The sequence below is a fragment of the Macrobrachium nipponense genome, chromosome 6, assembly GCF_015104395.2.
Source record: "Macrobrachium nipponense isolate FS-2020 chromosome 6, ASM1510439v2, whole genome shotgun sequence".
Classification (NCBI taxonomy): domain Eukaryota; kingdom Metazoa; phylum Arthropoda; class Malacostraca; order Decapoda; family Palaemonidae; genus Macrobrachium; species Macrobrachium nipponense.
In genome coordinates this window covers 138,176,352-138,201,045 of record NC_061108.1, presented here as the reverse complement: position 1 = coordinate 138,201,045, position 24,694 = coordinate 138,176,352, and the positions used below count along the sequence as shown (strand labels likewise).

The following is a 24,694-nucleotide window of genomic DNA, read 5'->3' as shown; positions in this document are numbered from 1 at the left end:
CTGAAAATAGAAATAAGAAAGAATATGGGATATGCCAGTGGAAATCGTACCCATAATCATAGGAGCACTAGGCACGATCCCAAGATCCCTGAAAGGAATCTAGAAAAAACTAGAGGCTGAAGTAGCTCCAGGACTCATGCAGAAGAGTGTGATCCTAGAAACGGCACACATAGTAAGAAGAGTGATGGACTCCTAAGGGGCAGGATGCAACCCGGAACCCCACACTATAAATACCATCCAGTCGAATTGGAGGACTGTGATAGAGCAAAAAAAAAAAAAAAAAAAAGAAAAATAATAATAATAATAATATATAAGAAGAAATCCACAGTTTTCTATGTGTATCCTCCATATTCGAAAATAAAAGGGTATGGATATTTTGAAATATACATACCCCTCAATAACCGTGGATGTGTTTCTCCATCTCAAGATTAATGCTATTTTTGAATAATAATAATAATAATAATAATAATAATAATAATAATAATAATAATAATAATCACTAAAACGCGAAGAACTCCACCGTGGTGTAACTGTTGATATAGGTTATATATATATACACACACACACACACACACACATATATATATATATATATATATATATATATATATATATATATACGTAATATATATATATATATATATATATATATATATATATATATATATATATATATATATATAGTCTACATATATTTCTAATGTATATTTACATTTACACCCACATTGGATTTCTTCACCAATAATATAACAGTAATAGTTTTTACAACCCGAATTTGATCCTGGACCAGAGTTGTTCACTATTCACTAAGTTAAACGATCGGTATCGAATTTCGAAGTTTTGTGTAAACACGAGCGTAAAAAGGACATAAAAAAGAGGTATGGACGATCTTTCCCTTGTCTAGAGCATTGTTTGGCCATCCGGTAGCATAGCAGCACGGGCTCCTCTGTTGTGTGTGTGTGTGTGTGTGTATTTGTTTTATTAATACTTCTTTCAAATTTGTAAGCAATGTGCGTGTGTGTGTTTGCTTCTTTCAAATTTGTAAGCAATCTCTTCATGCCGTTTATTATGATTATATATAATTTTGGCAATGGTTCTACGTATATTCATGTATGTGGATATATTATATATTTTATATATTTACATATATACTATGTATACACATACATCGATGTACATTATATATATACACATATATATACACACGTATATCAAACCTATTTTAATATCATACATATATGTATGTATGTATGTATGTATGTGTGCATGTATATAAGTATGTGTGATATTAAACTAGGTTGACAGAAGCACTTATGTTCCTAGATACCACTTGTTTAGATAACTGATAAATATCTGTAAAAATGGATAATCTCTAGAATAATTGTTTGGTATATGTGTACTAACTTCTTGTCGGAATAATACTCACTATGGGAGTATTATCTTTTTTGATAATTAGAGTATTGGAGACAGTAAGTTTAAATTACAAAGTCCTGAAATGTTCGTCGAGTGTCAGATGGCCAGAGCAAAGTCCACGGGAGGAATTGTTCACTGTGTGTGAGGGGATCAAAGCACTGTTGATGAGGCTCTGTTATGGATATACGTTAAAAAGTGTCTTGTGAGGCAGGGAAATTTAGTTTTATTATCTTCATTTTGCTTTTATGGCTTAGAATTTATCTATTATTCAGGAGATGAGTGATTAAAGTTTTTTTTTTTTAACTTTTTTAAAGCCAATTTTTCTTGTCAGCAAATATCGCTAAACGGCGAAAATAATATAACGTTTACTACGATTAACAGTATCAACAACAACAGCACCAATAACAGAAGCTCTAGTAACAGTAGTAGTGTTGATACTAGTAGGAATTATATACCTTTATCATCCCTGTTTAATTAAATCTTTAGAAACTTTGAAATTTTGAGTCACATATGCGGTGGTTTGTGTTTGTAAAGACGATGAGTAATTGACAAATTATACATAATTAACAAGTTGTATTTATTAGTCTTTAAGATTTTTTTGAAGAATATTAAATCTTTAATGAATGTTACATGACATATTCAACTTAAAGAAAAAAAATCACTCAAAACTAAAAATATACGACCGAGTTAAAAAAAAAACAAAAAAAAAAAAAAAGGATTAATATGACGCAAATCAGTTTGAATTCATTCACAAAACTTAGCAGCGCTTCATCCTATCAGTCATTCAGATCCTGTAAACAATATAACATCTTTCATGAATTTTATCTAACATTAAAAAAATAAGATTTATATAAAAAGCGATTGACTTAACTCCACTCCATCTGAGTTCATTCGCTACATCGCATCAGTCCATCTGAATGACCTCATGACAAGTCACTCAGAAAAAAAAAAAAAGTGAACATGAGCCAGAGCTGTCAATAATGACAAAAGCTTTGGAAAACTGACAGCAGCAGAACCCTCCCCCCCCCCTCCCCCCCCCCCACCCCCAACCCCCCCACCCCAACCCCCATCCGAACACCGTTGCGGGCCAAGGATGCGTTTGGCGGCGTGTCTCCGCCGACGACAAAAGCGAATTTGTACAAAAACGAATCGGGGGAACCGATCGGGTTACGTCTATTTGGTCCCGAGGGACGTAATCGAGGAGAGATGGACAGTTCGCCGAAGTAAATCGTTCATTTGTTCATTGTTCATTGTTCACATAATCCGTTCGTGAAATGACATGAACACCACTTGAAGGATGGTGAGACATCTGTCATTATTATTATTATGTAATAATGAATTTACATTCAGTGATTTTCATTTTTAGGGCGTCTACCTTGATAGCGTCGAAAGCACCCCTTCTGGAAAAAAAGAGAGAGAGAAGAGAGAGAGAGAGAGAGAGAGAGAGAGAGAGAGAATGTTTGCATCCCTTACAGGGATCCCATTCAGGGTATATAACATCGCCTCTCCTTGATGTCTCCATTATCGCTCCGGCGTGACCAAACAGCGCCCTCCAAAGCCCCATTAAAGGGGGGGTGGGGGGGAAGGTGTTCCCTGAGGGACCCTCGACGTACATAAAGTCCTTAATTCAATCTTTTTTCGGCCCCGTCGGGGAGTAAGAGAGTCTCTCTCTCTCTCTCTCTCTCTCTCCTGGTGTAGTAGATGATCTGTGTGGTGTTGTTTTTATTTATTTATTGTGGTCTAGACTCCAGGAATTGTATATGTAAACATTATTCATATAGACATTGTAAACAAAAGTTTATATTGGTGACTTTTACTCTCTCTCTCTCTCTCTCTCTCTCTCTCTCTCTCTCTCTCTCTCTCTCTCTCTCTCTAAGTGTTCTTAGCTGGAATGCTGTGGATTCATATGCAAAAATTGTCTCAAAATTGCTAAGACATCATGGTCAAGATAAATATTCTCTCTCTCTCTCTCTCTCTCTCTCTCTCTCTCTCTCTCTCTCTCTCATATATATATATATATATATATATATATATATATATATATATAAATATATATATATATACAGATACCATCACAGATGTTCTTTGCTGGAATAGAAGTTTGGATTCAAGTACAGTCACTTTTTTTGTCAGCATATCATAGTGCAATCTAATTTCAAACGTGATTTTGCATTAAGAGAAAATTCTGGCGTAAGTACTATCTGATTCTCTCACACACAGAGAGAGAGACGATTTGATAATGCTAACGGAAGAATTAATTAATTTTGAGAGAGTATATGAGAGAGAAAAGTGCTTTATAAAATAGGTTGTCGATCGCTTAAATATTATATATGTATATGTATATAGTGCATATATATATATATATATATATATATATATATATATATATATATATATATATATATATATATATATATATATATATATATATATATATATATATATGCACAAACACAAACACACACAATGTTCTTAGCTGAATACTGTAGAATCATATCACAAAAATTGTCTAAGAACATATTGGTCAGATAAATATTCTCTCTCTCTCTCTTGAGAGAATATGAAATGAAAGAAAAGTGCTTTAAAATAGGTGTCGATCGCTTTAAATATTATATATGTATATGTATATATATGCCTATATATATATATATATAGTATATATATATATATATATAGCAAACACACACATGTATATGTATGAATGTATTGCGTATACATGCGTATGTGTCCAAGTGTACTTAAATTTAGAAGATAATGAGATAAACGCGTACCAAAACCCATATCGCAAAGTAACGATTCCATTAAAAGAAGAAAAAAAAAAGGAAAACTCTCCGGGCCCGGTGACGACAAACGTCGAACGACGAAGAGGCAGGTGGGCGCGTCCTTGCCCGACGGCGCGTCACCCGAAAACTGATCGGATGAAAGAGATAAAACCACCCGATAAAAAAATAAAAGAGAGCGATTGTAAAGAAGAGTTGGGATTAAGTAGATAAATATGCTATTCGATTACCTCTTCGGCAACTGTGATTACGCCGCTGCCGTTATCCGTCGTCATCTCCCTCCCCCTACCCCCCCTAAACCCCCTACCCCCACCCCCCGTCTCTCGGTGCTCGATGGAAACGGTGGTTTTAAATGGACTGAGGAGGAAAAGAGAGAAGTGAAGAAAAGAAGGAAGGGAAGAAGAAAAGAGGAAAGATAGGAGGACGGTAAGGAAGATTGAATGAAAAAAAAAATGGACAATGATCTTGACGAGATGGAAGACGTATTATTATTATTATATAAGTAAAAAGATAATAAGGAAGAAGAAGAAGAAGAAGAAGAAGAAGAAGAAGGAGAGAGAGAGAGAGAGAGAGAGAGAGAGAGAGGATCTTAACGAGATGGAAGACGTAGGTAGAGACAGGGAACTTTTATTATTATTATTATATTACATTATTGTTAATATTACAAAAAGATAATGCAAAAAGATAATAAGGAAGAAAGGAGAGAGAGAGAGAGAGAGAGAGAGAGAGAGATCTTTATGAGATGGAAGACGTAGGTGGAGACAGGCAACGCTATATTATTATTATTATTATTATTATTATTATTATTATTATTATTATTATTATTATTATTATTATATAGATGAAGATAAAAGAAAGAAATATAATAAAGAGGGAAGGAAATAAAAGGACAGAAAGATCTTGAGATGGAAACCGTAGGTGGGGACAGGGAACTATTATTATTATTATTATTATTATTATTATTATTATTATTATTATTGTTGTTGTTGAGTTGTGGTCGGTTAATATGAAAGAAATTTTTTTTAAGTGTATTAAAGTATCACGTTATGACATAAAGATAGTCTTAATATGTCTAATTACTGTCATATTAAGTATTTGAATGTTCAATTCTAGTCATATGACATAAAGCAGCCTTTCTAATCACAGCCTTCAGAAATATGTTGAAAGGTGCAGTTCTAATCATAAGTGGTACAAGAATAATATGTTTACTAATTTGACTTCTATTACTTATATTAATCTTATCTTTACCAAGTAAAGAAATGATCGAATGTTTCAAAGGAAGTGTTAATAAGTAATTAAGGGCTGTGATTATTGGCATTAGAAGCGAGTTATAATTTGATTGTTCTTAATATTTGAAAATTCAATTTACCTTGTACAGCAAGTATTGATAGTTCCATTATCCATAAATCTATGTAGGCATCGGTTATTACCCTATTAAAGAATGAAAATGATTGATATTTCAAATTACTTGACGTAAAGCTAACATACTTTCTCCAGTCATGCTCTTAAGAGTGTCCCTGGTTAAAAAAAAAATTGTTGAAACATTAAGACCATGAATAGATATTGCCAGACTCGAAATACGAGGCAGAAAACGAAGAGATGATGGAACTAGTAGATGAGTTGAGAGAGACCCCCCCCCCCCACCCCCCCCCCCCGGCCCCCCACCCCCTTATTTCCCCTAAACCTCCCCAAAAGTGGCTGTGACCAATATTGGGTGAAATGACGGGGAATAAGTACTGAAATAACATCTAGGTATCTTGACTATAGGGTGAAATGTCACATTGATTAGAGAGAAATAGATGAAACAGATGAGGAGATAATATTGGCAAAGTATGAATGACATTTATCCATGAACAAAACAAACAAACAAAGCGTTTGTGACAGGCGCTGCACCAACATCATCCTGAACAGGCAGTCTGAATGATAGCCATTAATTTGTGAACAGAACAAACATACAGCGTATGTGACAGGCGTTGAAAACGATAAATCTTCAGCCTTCACAAACGACTCTGAACAAACCGTGTTTGAATGATAGCTTAATATTAATTCGTGAACAAAACAAACAAACAAACAAACAAAAAAACAAACAGCGTATGTGACAGGCTTGCACCAACAAATGGGGATGAAAGAGAGAAATTTTCTGCCTTCACAAACGACCCTGAACAAACAGTCTGAATGATAGCTATTAATTCGTGAACAAAACAAACAAACAAACAAACAGCTTATGTGACAGGGATTGCACCAACAAATGGGGGTGAAAGGGACAAATCTTCAGCCCCCCACAAACGACCCATGATTGGGATGGGTGATTGAATAATGGGAAAGAGGGTAAGTCCATTACCCGGGAATAAATGTCAGTGATATTCGATGATGAACTGATGGGTAAATGAAAGTACATTTTCTCGATGGCCAAATGATGACGGTATTAGTCGGTAGTGATGTCCTTACAGTCAGTAGCGGATTCTTTTTTCCCCGGTTAATTGAAGATATTATGTATTTACGCTGTAATCAATTTGGGAATTCTGGCGTCGCTGAGAAATAGGTAGTGGTTGATGTGTTGTTGACTGGAAATATATATATATATATATATATATATATATATATATATATATATATATATATATAATTTTTTAAGCCATCCATTGATAGGAATCATGAGGTCTGATATTTTGATTGCTACAGAAAAGGGGACATGCTGAATCAGCTTTGCTATTATTAATAAGGATTGAGTTTCTCTCCTCTCTCTCTCTCTCTCTCTCTCTATATATATATATAGTATATATATATAATATATATATATATATATATATATGTATATATATATATATATATATATATATATATATATATATATATATTCATATATGAAATAATGAAAACTCAGTAATTGCAAAGTTGACAACTCTAAACTACGAATGTTATTTTTTCTTTTGTAAAAACTACTTTGACACGTAAAATTGGTCTAATATTTATTTATTTCATCAGTTTTTACAGATAAATGTACGTTTAGTGCAAAAACTTGTTTTAGAAAAAGTTTTAATTTAAAAAGTAAAACGTAATTTTCATCAGCAAATAATGTTTCCTAATAAACAATTTTATTATTATTATTATTATTATTGTTTATTATTATTATTATTTTTTTTTTTTTTTGCTCTATCATAGTCCTCTAATCGACTGGGTGGTATTTATAGTGTGGGGTTCCGGGTTGCATCCTGCCTCCTTAGGAGTCCATCACTTTTCTTACTATGTGCGCCGTTTCTAGGATCACACTCTTCTGCATGAGTCCTGGAGCTACTTGATGCTAGTTTTTCTAGATTCCTTTTCAGGGATCTTGGGATCGTGCCTAGTGCTCCTATGATTATGGTACGATTTTCCACTGGCATATCCCATATCCTTCTTTTATTATTATTATTATTATTATTATTATTATTATTATTATTATTAGTATTATCGGTTTTCTATAAAAGAACGCTATTGAGATGGATTTGTCTGTACGTCCATACTTAAAACCTACTGAGGCTAGAGGGCTGCAAATTGGTATATTGGTCATCCACCCACCAATCATCAAACATGCCAAATTGCAGCCCTCTAGCCTCAGTAATTTTTATTTCATTCAAGGTTTAAGTTAGCCATGATCGCGCTTCTAGCTACGCAACAACACAGGCCACCACCACGGCCGGCTGAGAGTTTCATGGGCCGCGGCTTATACAGCATTTCAAAGAGACACCGAAAGAAAAATCTGTTTCGTAGGCTTTGATTATACGCTGTATAGAAAACTCGACTGCGCCGAAGTTCCTTCGGCGCATTTATTATTATTATTATTATTATTATTATTATTATTATTATTATATTATTAAAAAAATGTTTTATTTTTAAAACGTGAAATGTAATCCTTATCAGCGAATAGTTTTTACGTAATAAGCAAATTATAATTAATTATTATTATTTAGGAAGCAGATCCTCTCTCAAGCATACTATATTAAAAGTAATGGCTTCTTCAGCAGCATTACACTTCTAGAGATTCTTTTCTATTTTGGGAATAGCGACTTTTTCCGTGCTACTTAAACAGGCTAGTAGAGCGCCTATAGAGGTCATGATCAAATACAGTATCAAAATCGGTGTATATATTTGAATTTTACAGATAAAGTATGATATCATTGTCATCAAAGTCTTTAGCGATATTCTCTCTCTCTCTCTCTCTCTTTCTTGAAACGAGCATTCGTCTGGAGCTGCCAGACATCCACTAGAGAGAGACAGAGAGACAGAGAGAGAGAATGACTTTGATGACTATGATATCATAGTTTATCTGTAAAATTCAAATATATACACCGATTTTGACACTGTATTTGATCAGGACCTCTATAGGCGCTCTACTAGCCTGTTTAAGTAGCACGGCAAAAGCCGCTAATCGGAAAATAGAGAAGAATCTACAAGTGTAATGCTGCTGAAGTAGCCATTACTTTTAATAAAGTTTATATTATTATTATTATTATTATTATTATTATTATTATTATTATTATTATTATCTAGGCCAAAACAAACGTAAGTGAATTGTCAGTCGAAACAGCCACCCGAACCTTGACTTAATAAATTAACGTCTTACCCACCGGGTGTTGTGGGATCTGAAACGAAGATATATATTACGTCACTTGACAAAGCTTCTTCAGCTAAAGAGAGTTTGCCATAACCAAAGTTCTCAAGTTCTTGTTCCCTGGTTGCCAGAGGATGGATGATGACTATTCGCCATTTCAAGCCGGGGGTAATTCACAGCTTTCTGTGCATAATTGTAATGCATTTGATATCTGCATAACGAATGCACATTTGCGAGTTCATGCCCAGAAAGGGGAAATACGATGGAAGAGAGAGAGAGAGAGAGAGAGAGAGAGAGAGAGAGAGACGGGGGGAAGGGGGGAGAAGGGTTGGAGGGAGTGGAATGAAAACAAAAATCAGTTTCCTTCGCATCTTTTGAAACTATTCACGAGAGAGAGAGAGAGAGAGAGAGAGAGAGAGAGAGAGAGAGAGAGAGAGAGAAAGCCGTGGGGTGGGGGAAGGGAGACTGGGGGTTAAAGGAAAGGGAAGGAAAGGGGTGGATAGAAACAAAAATCAGTTTCTTCCATTGCTTTTTAAAACGAATCTCGAAAGAGAGAGAGAGAGAGAGAGAGAGAGAGAGAGAGAGAGAGAGAGAGAGAGAGAAAATGAAGGGAAGGGAAGGGAAAGAGGTGGATAGCAACAAAATCAGTTACCTTCATTGCTTTTAAACGATGCTCGAAAGAGAGAGAGAGAGAGAGAGATGCTGTGTTGTCTTCCGTGCATTTGCTTACCAGCATCTGTATCTAACTTACTTCTCTCCGATGCATTTAATTTCCTTTTTTTCTTTTCATTACCTCTTGTTTTGCTCTCATCACGTCGCTTCCGCCTCATTCGCCTCCACCCCTTTCCCTCACCTCCCTTATCCCACCCCACCCCACCACCGCCAACTCCTCCCTCTCCCTCCCGACCTCCTCCTCCTCCTCCCCTCCCCCTACTCGCCCCTCCTCCTCCTGCCTCTCTTTTCTTCACCATCATCTACTTTATCTCCAGCCCAGAAAACCGCACAGGTTCTTATTGATTCCCCTCCCCACTCTCTCTCTCTCTCTCTCTCTCTCTCTCTCTCTCTCTCTCTCTCTCTCCTCTCTCTCTCAAACGCTTCCCCTCTCTCTCCTCTCTCTCTCTCTCAAATCTCTCTCTCTCTCTCTCTCTCTCTCGCTTCCATCTTTCTCTCTCTCTCTCTCTCTCTCTTTCCAAAAAATGCCCCTCTCTCTCTCTCTCTCTCTCTCTTTTCTTTCCAAACGCTTCCTATCTCTCTTTTTCTCTCTCTACAAAACGCTTCCCACTTTCTCTTTCTCTACAAAATGCTTCTCTCTCTCTCTCTCTCTCTCAAACGCTTCCCACTTTCTTTTTCTCTTTCTACGAAACGCTTCTCTCTCTCTCTCTCTCTCTCAAACACTTCCCACTTTCTCTTTCTGTTTCTACAAAATTCGCTTCTCTCTCTCTCTCTCTCTCTCTCTCTCTCAAACATTCACTAGTCTCTCTCTCTATCTTTCTTTCTAAAACGCTTCCCGCTTTCTCTATCTCTCTTTCTTTCCAGAACGTCTCTCTCTCTCTCTCGTCTATCTCTCTGCTCTCTCGTCCGTCTCACTCTCCTCTCTCTCTCTCAAACGCTTCCCACTCTCTCTCTCTTTCCAAAACGCTTCCCGCTCTCTCTCTCTCTCTCTTTCGCTACAAAAACACAAAAAAACTTCTCTCTCATCTCTCTCTCTCATCTCTCTCTCTCTCTCTCTCTCTCTCTCTGACAAAGGCTTCCTACTCTCTCTCACCTCCCCTCCTCCCCTCACCACCCCAAACTCCCCTTACACATCCTAACCTTAGGTTCATCCCCCACAGCCACACTACTTCTTGCTCACTAACTGCTATAACCCATTCTCCCTCTATCTCCCATCCTCCCTCCCTCACCCTCCAGCTACCATCCTCCCTCCCTCCCTCCTTCCCTCCCTCCGTGGTATCCCAGCCAACAAAAACGTCCTCTCCTCTGATTGGCGGAATAAGAAGGAGCCGTTATCTAGTTACCGGTACTCGAGTCACCATTGGCCAGTACTTTATCCACTCATTCGCTCTTCATTGAGGGTCCCCCGAGTTCGAATTCGCCGCCTCAGAAGAAGAAGAAGAAGAGAGAGGAGGAGGAGGAGGAGTAGGAGGAGGGAGTTGTCGTTTTCATGCGAGATTGCTCAGCAGAGAGAGAAAGAGAGACAGAGAGAGAGTTTGATTCTCGACATGCAGTATGCACAGACGTGGATGCTTATGGGACAATGCTTTCCACGCCTCCTGTTTTATTTATCTGTATTTTCGTTATTGTGTTAAGATTATGATTACCGTCTTTAGTTTTAAAACGCATTTCAAGGATGTTGCGTCTGGATTAAGCGTGCTATATTCAGGAGGTGCTTGTTGCTTATATATATATATATATATATATAATATATATATATATATATATATAGATATATATGTATATATATATACATATATATATCATATATACATATATATACATATATATATATATATATATATATATATATATATATATATATATATATATATATATATGTGTGTGTGTGTGTGTGTGTGTGTGTGTATAAAAATTGTCACAACAGAATTCCATCTAATAAAAGGAGCCCATAAAAACGCCAAAATATAGAAAGTTTAGTATACTATACTTTACTTCAGAGACAGCTGTCCCTCTCTATTCAGGTAGGTGCTTAACTTTCTATATTTTGGTGTTGTTATGGGCTTCTTTTACTAGATATATATGTACATATATGTATATATATGTTATATATGTGTGTATCAGGGTAATATCGATGATAAAACGCGCTGAAAACCGGTTAATTGACTGAGTATTTGTTCCTTGATTAAATACAAATCGATGCTCATCACGAACGATGAATAATTATTATTTGTCCGGTTGTTTTAGCTGTCGGTATATATGATTATTTGAGTAATTCTGGTCTGTTTATTTTGCTGTTTGAGTTTTAATCATGAATAGTCATACGCCGTTGGCTCGGTAATTGGAAATGGGGGGGGTGGGGGGGGGGGGGGCGGGGGGAAGTGACTGTTGCTCGTTTGATATTCATGCTGTTGTCTGTGTATTGCTCAAGATGGTTTTCTTTCTGTTTTAAGCTGTTTATATTGTTTGTTAGTTTCCCTTTATAATGTTATTAAGGGAGAATTATTTGGTATTCTTTGTTGTTTTGGTCTCTGTTAAGCTTTGAGTGGCGAGAGTATTGCCTGTATTGGTGCTTAGAGGCTACTTTTCGTATTTTCAAAGTAAGTCGTGAAAAATGAGTGGTCTGTCACCTGCTTTGAGTTTGGAAAATGAGTAAGTTTGTCAACTGCAATGTGTGAAAAAGGAGTTGCTTTGTCACCTGCAATGAGCGTGAAAAAGGAGTTGCTATGTCATCTTTAGTGAGTGTGATAAATGACTGGTTTTGTCACCTGAGTGAATGTGGAAAATAAGTGGTTTAATCACCTGCAGTGAATGTGAAAAATGTGTTTTTTTTCACCTGCAATAAGTGTGAAGAGTGGTTTTGTCACCTGCAGTGAGTGTGAAAAAGGGTTGCTGTCATCTACAGTGAAAAATGAGTGGTTTTGTTTCTTGCAGTGATTGTAGAAAAAAGAAAAGAAAAAAAAAGGGGTTGTGTCACCTACAGTGAGCGTGAAAAATGAGTTTAAATTTTGACATCTGTAGATTGATAAGCGGACGAAATTTACACGAAAGCTTTCCCAAGTTTGGAAATGCTAATTGTTATTTTACAATTAACGATTTTAATGACGTCCGAGAGAAAGAGAGGGGAGGAGGAGGAGGAGGAGGAGGAGAGGAGAGAGAGAGAGCGAAGTTTATACAGAGCAATAAGGAAAGGACCCCTCCTTTTCTATAAAGAGCGCGTCGAATGACGTGCAAACACGATTGATTAATTAAACTCGCTTCGCACGGCGGGAGCATTTGAGGTTGTCAAAGCTTTTGGCAGAAGCTTGGCAAGTGTCAACGCAGCGAGACTGCGTTTCCAATAAAACTGGCAGCAGGAGCAGAGCAGCAGACTAAATAACAGAATGAATTCTGTTCTCCAACCGATGTTTTAGCAGCAATGCGAGAAGGGAAGGGGAAGTGAGAGAGAGAGAGAGAGAGAGAGGGAGTGAGAGAGAGTCAAAGCACCCAATGTTGATATAGTGCGGGAGAAGCTCTGTATACCTTCTCTTATCCTTTGTGATGAAGTCTTGTGTGATATTCAAATTGGCTTACTTTGTGAGGCGTTGAATGAGATGAGGTAGAGTGTGTTATAGCTTTTTTATTTTTGTCTTTTTTTATATTTTTTTCCTAAGGGTTGTCTTGCAGAGTCGTAGACGTTTGCCTTTGCTGGGTATGTGGAATACTGTTGTGGCGTACATACATAAGGACTGAAATGAGAAATTATTGAAAAATGCTTAATTCTACTTTCAATTTCTTCGTGAAGAAATCAAAGTAGGTTCTACCTTTCTCAGACTTTGGACGAAAACCGAGATTATGCAGAAGTACACAAGGAATTAAGATTTCTTGGATTACTTAACTCTTTTGTACTTGTAAGTACAAAAATGGCTTATAAAGGGTCTCCTGATTGGTTTATCGGGTGGTCATAGTTACAAGAAGTAGCAGCGAATGGTGAAAGTGTATGTTAGTGACATTAGTCATGAAAGTAAATAAAACTCCGGATGTTAAAGGAATGATGGTTCCATGTGCTATCTAATATTGTCCCTTAATTATAGGAGGATCAACCTCTTTCAGCTACAGGGCGCATATAAAATGTATCCATTTTCAAAGCCTCTGCCAAATGGCAGGATGAGGTTATTGTGCATTTATGAGACCTTCAGAGAGCCTTTGGCATGTTCCAGAAAAAAAAAGAAATTATATTTTACTTTAACCAGACCACTGAGCTGATAAACAGCTCTCCTAGGGCTGGCCCAAAGGATTAGATTTCTATTGACGTGGCTACGAACCAATAGGTTACTTAGCAACGGGACCTACTACAGCTTATTGTGGGATCCGAAGCACACTATATCGAGAAATGAATTTCTAATCAACAGAAATAAATTCCGCTAATTCCTCATTGGCGGCGGGCAGGAGTGAACTCGGGCCACCAGATTGGTAGACGAGTATACGCAGACCACTCATCCAATGACAAAATGGCATGTTCAACAACTTGTGGAAAACTATGCACGGGCTGCAGAACTCTTCCTGGAGAGGGAAGGCTCGGTTGTGGACTTTGTCGAGGGGCAAAACATTATTCCAAGTGTGTCCTCGGCTCTTTAGCTGTCCCGATATTCTTGCCAGTGAAGGACGCCGTTTCAACAAAAACGGGACTAGATATCTCTGCCATCTTACACGGGCGCGTGCGTCAAAGACCTCTGTGTGATGGTCGTTGGTTCGGAAGGGGGACAATAACAATCATTCGATCCCACAAAAAAGCCTTGTAATATTGAATTACTTACAGAGAGAATTAAGTGAATTGTTATATTGAATTACTTACAGAAAGAATGAATTGTTATATTGAATTACTTGCAGAAAGAATTAAGTGCATTTTTTATCGACTTACACTGAAATAGGTAAGTCAGGTGGTTTGGAAGAGGACAATTACAACCAGATGACTTAAATTACTTAACCCAATTGGAACTTCAAGCGAAGATGCAGTGCCTTACTTATTACCCTAATGCAGTTCTTGTATTATAATAATAAACGTTTATTTTGATGTTTTTATGTAACAGATTGTTAATTTATCTTTTCTTTTTTATTATGCGATCTCTTCTTTCTGCATTTGCCATTCGCCTCTGTTACTTCTTACGATTGAACTCCATAATATTCTTTGGGAGCTTGAATTTCAAGTCACTGGCCCCTTTGGTGGGCTTGTCCTATATGAATAGGGTTCATCTCCAGATTAATTAATAATAATAATAATAATAATAATAATAATAATAATAATAATAATAATAATAATAATAATAATAACAACACTTAATGAAAAAGTAAGTGAACTATTCAACTACTTACATAAAGATAAGTAAGAGGAAAAAAGGCCAAGATATACTAAAGAAAAAGTGCAATGTGAAATATTAACTACTTACACAATTATAAGTAAGAGGAAAGCCAGATATACTTATAAGAAAAAGTTGCAATGTGAACATTCACTACTTACATAAAGATAAGTAAGAGGAAAGTCAGATATACTTATAAGAAAAAGTGCAATGTGAACTATTCAACTACTTACATAAAGATAAGTAAGAGGAAAGCCAGATATACTTAATAAGAAAAAGTGCAATAAAACCTCGATTGGCTCAGAGGCCACTGTAGTATACTTTTGTACGATACACGACAGGAAGAATGATAAATATGCCTCCCGCCTTAACTTTTGTATAGCAAAAGCCCTCTGCCATCACACACACCCCCTACACAACCCCCCCCCCCCCCCCCGGGAGTTAGTCGTCTTTTCTCTTTTTCGGAGATTTATGGGCCCAGGGAGGAGGAGGGGTAAGAGGAGGGGGAGAGTAGGAGGCGTTGGCGGCTGCAAAGCGGCGAAGAAGTAATTAGTGACACCGAAGGTATTTAAAGGGATCCCCGCCCGCCCCTCCCCCCAACCCCTTCCCCCCCTCCCCCTACCCCCACTTCCTCCGGTCTTCAGGAAATTTCGGCTCGACCGCCCTAACCACGTTTTTCGTTCCTGGGCGTGAGGGTTGGGGGGGGGGGGGGGGGGGGGGGTGGGGGGGGGGGGGGCGCTGGAGAGGGAACAACACCCCTTTGACGCTTAAATTTTTTGTATGTTTGTTTAATAATCTGTGAATTTATTATTATATTTATTATTATTATTATTATTATTATTATTATTATTTATTATTAAACGTATTAATTTTTCATTTATTTCTCTTTCTATTGAGGTTAATGCCTTTTTATTGTTATACTTTCTTGTTTTTTATCCGTTTATTAATGTGTGAATTTATTATTAAGATTATTAATTATGTATTACTCTTTATTATTATTATCATTATTATTATTATCAACGTTGTTTTAGTTTTTTTAATTAATTTATATTTCTATTGGTTAACGCCTTTTTTTGTTATTGAAAACATGCACATATATTTATATGCTCCAACAAGCGTTTCCCTTTTATTTATTCGTATAATTCAGCTGGGCCGCTGGTATAGTGGTCAGTGTCGTGGCATGCCACTCAGATTTCGCGGGTTAGCGTCTCCCACCCGCCAGGCCGGTGAAAATATCACTGGCTATGTATCATGATCAGCTACTGCTGCAGTGGGGGGTCTGTGGTGGGAGGGTGAAACCAACATTCTTTGCAATACATATACATACATAATATACGTATACCTAGATATGTATATATATGTATGTATGTATATATATATATACTTATATATAATATATATACAGTATATAATATAATATATATATATATATATATATAGATTATATATATATATATATATATCTATCTATACCAGGATATATATATAAAGGATATATATATATATCTATATATATATATATATATATATATATATATATATTAGTATATAAACATCATATAATATAGATATATATATATATATTATATATATATATTCCCAATAAACAATCAGATTACGTCAACGGGCGACTCGGCAAACGCCTTTCAGAGTCAGGGTGCTACCATATAATTAATGCCTAGTGTTCTGGTAATACGCGTAATGAAGATGTAATTATGTGCTCAGACGCGCTATAATCACCTGTTCGGGGATCAGGTGAAAGGAAGGGAGACTGTTAATTGCTGTTTTAGCACCTTTAGCACCTGTATGGGGTCTCGGGCAAGGTGAGCCCCCCCCCCCCCCCCCCCCATAGCAATTGGGTACAGTATTTGGAGCATTCACCTCTTTTTGTATTTTTCCTTTCATTTATTTTTCTAACGGATAGTTTTATTACGTCCTTTATTTTGAGCATTTATTTCGTTGTAATCTTTATATAATTTGTTATTGAAAGTTTTTCTTTAGGCCATTATTTTCAGTATTGATTTTTATAGTAGTTAGTTTTTCAATGGGGAGTTTTTATTAAGTCCATTATTTTAAGCATTAATCTTTATTGTATTTTTTATTGAATTTTTAAAAACTAAATCCATTATCTTAAGCATTAATTTATTTGTATTTATTTGAAAGCCTTTATTAGGTCCGGTATTTTAAGCGTTAATTTTGCAGTATTTTTTCGTTAATTTTTTTAATGGAAATTTTTATTAGGTCTATTATTTTGAGTACTATTACATTTTGTTTATTTTTGTATTTTTTTAAATTTAAATTAAAAGATGTTTTTACCAAAATGTGACAGGTTTTCTAATGCCAAAAGGTTTCCCTTTCTGCCGAAACAGATAGATAGAAAGCAATAATTAATTTATTAGGGAAATAAAAAAAGAATTATGCTATTCCAAATGATAAAAATGTGAACAAGTAGCAGTTAATTTAACAAAAACCGAATTAAGTTAGATTTAAAACACATTTGTAAATGGAAATGAATGTTAGTTTTCATTCATGTATTTTTAATTTAATTCTATTTTTGTTTATATTAAATGACAAACATAAACGAAAATGAAAATAAATGTTAATATTTGTTTATGTCTGTGTAATTTGATTGAATTCAGTTCTGTTTATGTTAAATTACATTAAATTACAAATACATAAATGAAAATAAATGTTAATATTTTTTGTATATTTGTAATTTGATTTAATCTTATTCTATTTATGTGAAATTAAACGACACTGGTAATTTAATTGAATTTAATTATTTTTTTACCTTTGGAATGACAGTTGACACCCGGTGTAAGCTACTAATTAATCTCTTAATAGGATGACGTACGTAACTACACTGACTTAATCATTGATTTTTATTTTATTGCAACGAAGTGACTGAATGACAGATCCCCGATCTCCATTTTGTTGCCAAAACCCTTCCTCCATCCTGCAACGCTTGCTTATTGCAACGCTTAGTCACGCTGGAGATTAATTGCTGTGAATTACAAACTCACAGATCAATTATTATGAATAATTTGGAAGGGGTGGGGGTTGGGTGAGTTGGGGGATGTTGGTAGGGGAGGGGGTGGGTGGGGTGGGAAGCACCAATTAACGAATTTCACTTGCCGTATCATTAAATTCATAGCTGATTTCACGATCATTTTAACACTGCGCCAACCCAAGCCGGAGCGACGATCGTGGCTTTAAGTGAACGTATAATTACGTATAATTGCCCTTCATGTCATTAACGCAGAACGCTTTATTAATGCTCGTGGCGTTAACGCATAATTAGCAGGCAATTAGAGCCTCTTATGTAGCTAACTTCACGCTTAGGGAGCGAAAGAGAGAGAGAGAGAGAGAGAAAGGGGTCAGTTATTTTTTGGACCAGGATTTGTGATTTTGGCGTATTTTCATACGTTGGGTTTCATTGGTTCGAAGAGGAGCCTCGTTTTGCGTAGTTTAGGGTTACACGAGAAACCTCAAGCGATTAGAGCAAGGGAAAGAGGGTGTTTGAAAGTTTATTAGGAATATAATAATAATAATAATAATAATAATAATAATAATAATAATAATAATAATAATAATACTTTATTAAAAGTAATGTCTACTTCAGCAGCGTTACGCTTGTAGAGATTCTTCTCTATTTTTCGAATAGCCATTACTTTTAATACAGTATGCTTAAGAGAGGGTCTGCTTCCTAAATAATAATAATAATAATAATAATAATAATAATAATAATAATAATAATAATAATAATAATAATAATAATAATAATAATAATAATAATAATAATAATAAGAATAATAATAATATATAATATAATAATAATAATAATAATAATAATAATAATAATAATAATAATAATAATAATGTGATTTTTTACGCAAATAGAAAATTTTGAGTTTGCTTCGTACGTCGATATGTTTATATGAATAAGTCTCCTCCATCTCTCCTCTCTCTCCTCTCTCTCACTCGTCTCTCTGCTATCTTCTCTCTCTCTCTCTCTTCTCTTCTCTCTCTCTTTCTCATATATATATATATTATAATATAATATATATTATATATATATATATATATATATATATATATATATATATATGTAAGGAAATATGAAAAAGTCTGTATCAAAGAAGCCAATGCCACAAAGGTGATTGCCTACAAATATATATATATATATATATATATATATATATATTATATATATATATATATATATATATATATGTATGTATGTATTGATATATATATATATATATTATATATATATATATATATATATATTATATCTATATATCTTATTATATTATTATATATATATATACATATATATATACTATAGTATTATATATACATAGATATATTATATATATATACTATATATATAGATATATATATATATATATATTGTATATATATATATATATATTATATATCTATATATATTAGATATATATTAATTATTAATTAGAATATATATATATATATTAATATATTATTTATAAATATATATATTATATAGTATATATTCGTGTGTGTGTGTATGTGTGGCTTCAATCAATAATCTGGAGGTAAGAAACAAAGTTCCTGTCAAACATACGGCAGCCCTACCCTTCTTAAAAATGAGAAATTAACTCCCGTATTCACTACAAAGTAACTAAAAGATTTCCCGCGCTTCATATTACGTGCTGAGGATTTTACTTCGAGTTTGTTTACTTCGAGTTTAACGAACGACGCAATCGTTGCTTAACCGTTTTTCATTTGTTTTTATCACAGTCGTGAGCTTCCTCTATGTCCTCTAATCCATTTGCGCGCGAGTTACTTCTTCCCGCTCGATTGACGGAACTCCATCAACTATCTCGTGCGTTAGATTTTCTGGCGTATTTCTCGTTTGCTTTGCTTTGATGCTTCCTGCAGATGGTGAGATGTATCAACCCCCTCGCCATGTAGATTCAGCAACTTTACTTATTGAATAGTAATATAGTATATTTCAATATTTCATTTTTATTGCTCAATAATTCATAGACGAGTGAATCCTGCTTGAGGTATATACATTAATGAGTTTGTTTGTTTATATTTTTTTCTGTTTTAATTTTTTTTCATCTCTTATCTTACTTCATACCTCGTTTATTGATCTATTTTACTGTGTTTCTCGTTTATTGGCCCTTTTTATTCTTTTATCTCGCATTTGGGGTTCATTTGATAAATTAATTGTATCGTTGCATATCTATGCTTTCTATGATTGCAAAAGAGACACTTGCTTATTTGAGTCCTTGCCGGGTTCTGTATGTAGTGTATGAATTTGTGTGTGTGGAGAGAGAGAGAGAGAGAGAGAGAGAGAGAGAGAGAGAGAGAGAGAGAGCATGAGTCAATGGTGTTTGTGTGGCAGTAAATGACGTCGAATCCCATCGTGTGAACCATAACACTCGGCCTGGAGGGTCTGAAGACCACCCAAGCCACGGCCTTTCCCCTTTCTTGTATGAGCCCCCCCCCTAACCCCCTCCCCTTCCTCTCATTCTCCCCTTATTTTCCTCCTCTTCTTCCCCTCCTCTCTCTCTCTCCTCCTCCTCCTCCTCCTGCGCCTTCGCCTTTTCCATCTTGTCCTTCTTCCTCATCTTTGTTTGCTTCTTCGCCTCCCCGTTTTGCACTTTGCGAATCTTGCTCCCCACCCCCCTTATTTTCCTCCCTTTCCTCCCCCTCCTCTACTCCTCCTCCTCCTCATCCTCCTCATTCGCCGTCTGCATATTCCTCTCATCTTTGTTTGTCTCTTCACCCTTCCGTTTTGTGTATACGAATTTTGTCATTATCATCCTTTCGTTGTAGCTTGTTTTATAGTTATCATTTCCTCCCCTCATCCTCCTCCTCATCATCATCATCATCATCCTTATTCTTCGTCCTCTTCTCCTCCTCTTTGTTCGTCTCTTACCTTTCCTTTCTGCACTTCAGAATCTTGTCATTATCATCCTTGCATTTTTTACTTATTTACTTGTTCGTTAACTGTTTGTTTTGTAGTTACAATAATCAACTTTTTTTCTTCTTTTTCTCGCATTTTATTCGCCTCTCTTCGGTGTTTGTTTTCTTTATTATTTTTCTTTATTTTTGTTTGTTATTTTCATTTGGTCTATATAAAATTCTTTTTCTTTTCCGTTTCATTACAAATAGTCGCAAAATTTATGACTATTTTAGTCTGTCTTATTTTATTTTTACCATTTTTAGTATTTATTTCCTTATTGTTTCTTTATTATCATTATTTTTTTTTAAATTTTTGTTTAGTTATTTTTAGTATGTTTAAATAAAATTCTTTTTCTTTTCCGTTTAATTACAAGATAGTCGAGTTGTTTATGACTTATTTTAGTCTGTCTTATTTTATTTTCAGCAATTTTAATGTTCATTTCCTAATTGTTTCTTTATTATCATTATTTTTTTAAATTTTTGTTTAGTTATTTTTAGTTTGTCTATATATGTCTATATAAATTTCTTTTCCTTTTCCGTTTCATTACAAATAGTCGCAAAATTTATGACTATTTTAGTCTTATTTTATTTTTACCAGTTTTACTGTTCATTTCCTTATTGTTTTTTTATTTTATGTTTTTGTTTTGGTTATTTTCATTTTGTCTATAGAACATCCTCTTTCCTTGTCTGTTGATCCTAAGCACTTGATTATTCCTGAACCTATAATTTGTATTTCTCTCTCTCTCTCTCTCTCTCTCTCTCTCTTTGTGTGTTTGTTTGTCATGTAGTAATCACTTCCGACGACCCCATCGCGTTTGTTTGTTAGGTGGCACTTGATAATTTCCGACCCTGTCGTTTGAAGTGGTTTGTGTATGTGTGTTTGTTTGCTTTTGTATGTTAGACAGCACTTGATCAATCATGAACTCATAATTTGTATTGGTTGTGTGTTTGTGCGTTTGTTTATTGGCTACGGCTTGATAAATTATGAACTTATGATTTGTATTGGTTTGTGTGTTTGTGCGTTTGTTTAATTGGGTACCGCTTGATAAATTATGAACTCATGATTTGCATTGGTTTTGTGTGTTTGTGTGTGTGTGTGTGTGTGTTTGATCATTTACAAAACCTTCATTTACGGTGGTTTGTGCGTTTGTTTGTTAGGTAACACTTGATCACTTCTGAACCTATCATTGATAATGGTTTGTGTGCGTTTGTGTTTGTTTGTTTGTTAGGCAGTACTTAGCCTAACTGGAGAGAACAAGAATATCCTCCATTATATTAACAAATATTCGAAAGATTAGGTATTTTGGTTTTTAGTTACTGTAGCAACTGTTACTCGTCTTTATTACCAAACCGCAACTGAATTCTGTCTTTAACGTTAATTATTATTATTAATAGTATTATTATTGTTATTATGACTAAATGTCATCCTCCTGTTGTTATCATTATTATTATATTATTATTAGCACAAGGTTCGAAAGCTATTAATATCTATTCAAGAACCACCAACTCTCTCACAGCTATATTATTATTATTATTATTATTATTATTATTATTATATTATTATTATTAGTGGGCACAGTTTTCCGTGTCGAAAATGGTAATAATGGTTGCAGATCCACAATAATATAGCCGTGTGATATATGTAACCATTATTATTATTATTATTATTATTATTATTATTATTATTATTATTATTATTATTAACGGCTGAATTCTCTCCCTCCGGCAGGTGTGGTTCCAGAACCGCAGAGCCAAATGGCGCCGTCAGGAGAAGATGGAGCAGGCCCAACTGCGCCTTCACGAGCAATCCCTGGCCTCCTACACCGACCCAGCCGGACCCCCTGGCCCCCTGGACCACTTCTTCCCCCTCTCCTCCCGGGCTCCCGGGCCTGCAGGGCACCATGCCCTCCATCCACAGCGCCCTGCCGACCATGGGCGGCAGCGTCCCGTCCCTGCCCGGCTTCCTGACCCATCCCCACGGACCCTACCCTTCGTACCTGACGCCCCCGACGTCCTCCGCCATGAGCGTCGGCCCCCCGCCCCCTCCGACCATATCGGGGCCGTCCACCCCCGCCGCTTTCACGACCCCCCCTCTGCCCATGTCTCCGCCCTTGCCCACGCCCCTCCAGGAGCGGTCCTCTTCATCTCCCCCCCTGGGGGGTCCCGAAGACGACCTGAGGTCGTCTTCCATCGTGGCTCTGAGGCTCCGAGCCAAGGAACACCTCGAAAGCCTCGTGAAGACCTCGGCTCTGGTCTGAGTCGGTGTTGTTTGCCCTCGCGTCGATGCTCTCAGGTCAAGGGTCAAGGTCGTTCAAGGTCACGGCGGTGTCAAGGGTCATAGGTCAGTTCCGGTTGGAGATGGGGGGAGGGGAGGGGGGTTGGATCACTTAGGAACCTTTTTGTATGAGATCGTATTACCTAATCTCTATAAATATACATATACGTGTGCTTGTACCCGTGATTATGTGTAAATATATGACATGTATACATGCACGCATATGCAAATGCAAATACGTACGTACAGACAAGCACATACCATTGTTAATAAATATTAATATGTACATAGTATATATATATATGTATATAATAACATGTGTAATATATATATGATTATATATAAGTAGTATAATAAAATATATATATATATATATATATATTATATATATACATATATATATAAAAAGGTTATAATATATATATATGTATATAATATATATATAATTATATATAATGTATATATATACCTATATATATATATATATATATATAGTATATATATATATATATATATATATATATATGAATATATATATTTGATATATATAAGCTGTATGTTATGTGTACTGAAGCAATATAGTTGGAATCATATAGATGTTGAGTTTATACAGCTAGAGGTGTAGATGAGTCTCCTCACACAAGAGTAATTGTATCAAGGGAAAGAAATGGAGCAGTGAAGTTGGGAATAGGACATTGAAATGAGAAGAGAAGAAAAAAAATTTATAAATATAAATGAGCAAGTTGATGTGTGGAGTAATTCAGTCGAAACGTTGCATTCCGTTTCAGTGTCCAGGTCAAATTCATCAGTTCAAACAGTGTATCATATGGTAGCTATATACTGGGTGTCCATAAAGTCCAGTACCTTAGCAAGCCATTAATAATTGTAATGGTACTGGGACATTATGGACACCCTGTTTATATTCTTGTGGTTAACTTCTCACACGCAAATTTTGTTTCACTTTCTCTCCCGTCTTTCGTATATCTGCGTTTTATTTAAAGTCCAAATACAGTTTTATTTGTTTCTGTAATCACAATATTTCATTCCTCGTTTGGTTCGTGTCTAGTCCCTTATATATATATATATATATATATATATATATATTATATAATATATATATATATAATATATATATATATATATATATATATATATATATATATATATATATATATATACCAAGATGTCCCTCTGTAAAACGTTTTGTTTTCCTGCCATACATTCCTTCTCAGTGCATTTCATGGTTACAAGCTATACAGGTATAGATAATACTTCTATTGTTGTAAATATCCGAGACCGCAAAAGTCTTCAAGCAGGATTTCTCTGAATTGTCGTCAATTTAGTTTCATTCATGATTTGACAATACGGATTACCCCTGTCTTTCTTTTGATTCATAGCAATATTATTGTGAGTAAACTCTCATAGCGTGGATTATGCAGCTGACAGAGCCCACACAGAGAAGAATTAAGTGACGGAAGAGTCAGGAATTCCGTCATAATTAATGGACATATCTTTACAAAAAATACGGAACTTCCAGAAGCGCATCAGTGGTTTGGTCGGTATGGTCCTGGCCTGCCACCTCGGTGGCAGCGATTTCGATTTTCGGGCATTCCATTGAGGGGCTGAGAGATGTGTATTTCTGGTGATAGAAGTTCACTCTCGACGTGGT

The 24,694-nt window shown here is 35.4% G+C and overlaps 1 protein-coding gene across 1 annotated transcript in view; it reads left to right on the top strand.

Annotated features, from left to right (window-relative positions):
- The window catches only part of LOC135216820 (homeobox protein orthopedia-like), a 139,555-nt gene extending 116,296 nt beyond the window's left edge, over positions 1 to 23,259 (top strand). Inside the window, 2 exon segments of the mRNA XM_064252321.1 lie at positions 22,480 to 22,613; positions 22,615 to 23,259. Of these exon segments, the coding sequence (XP_064108391.1) occupies positions 22,480 to 22,613; positions 22,615 to 23,008 (528 nt within the window). The 3' untranslated portion in view covers positions 23,009 to 23,259.
- The last annotated feature ends 1,435 nt before the right edge of the window (positions 23,260 to 24,694 follow it).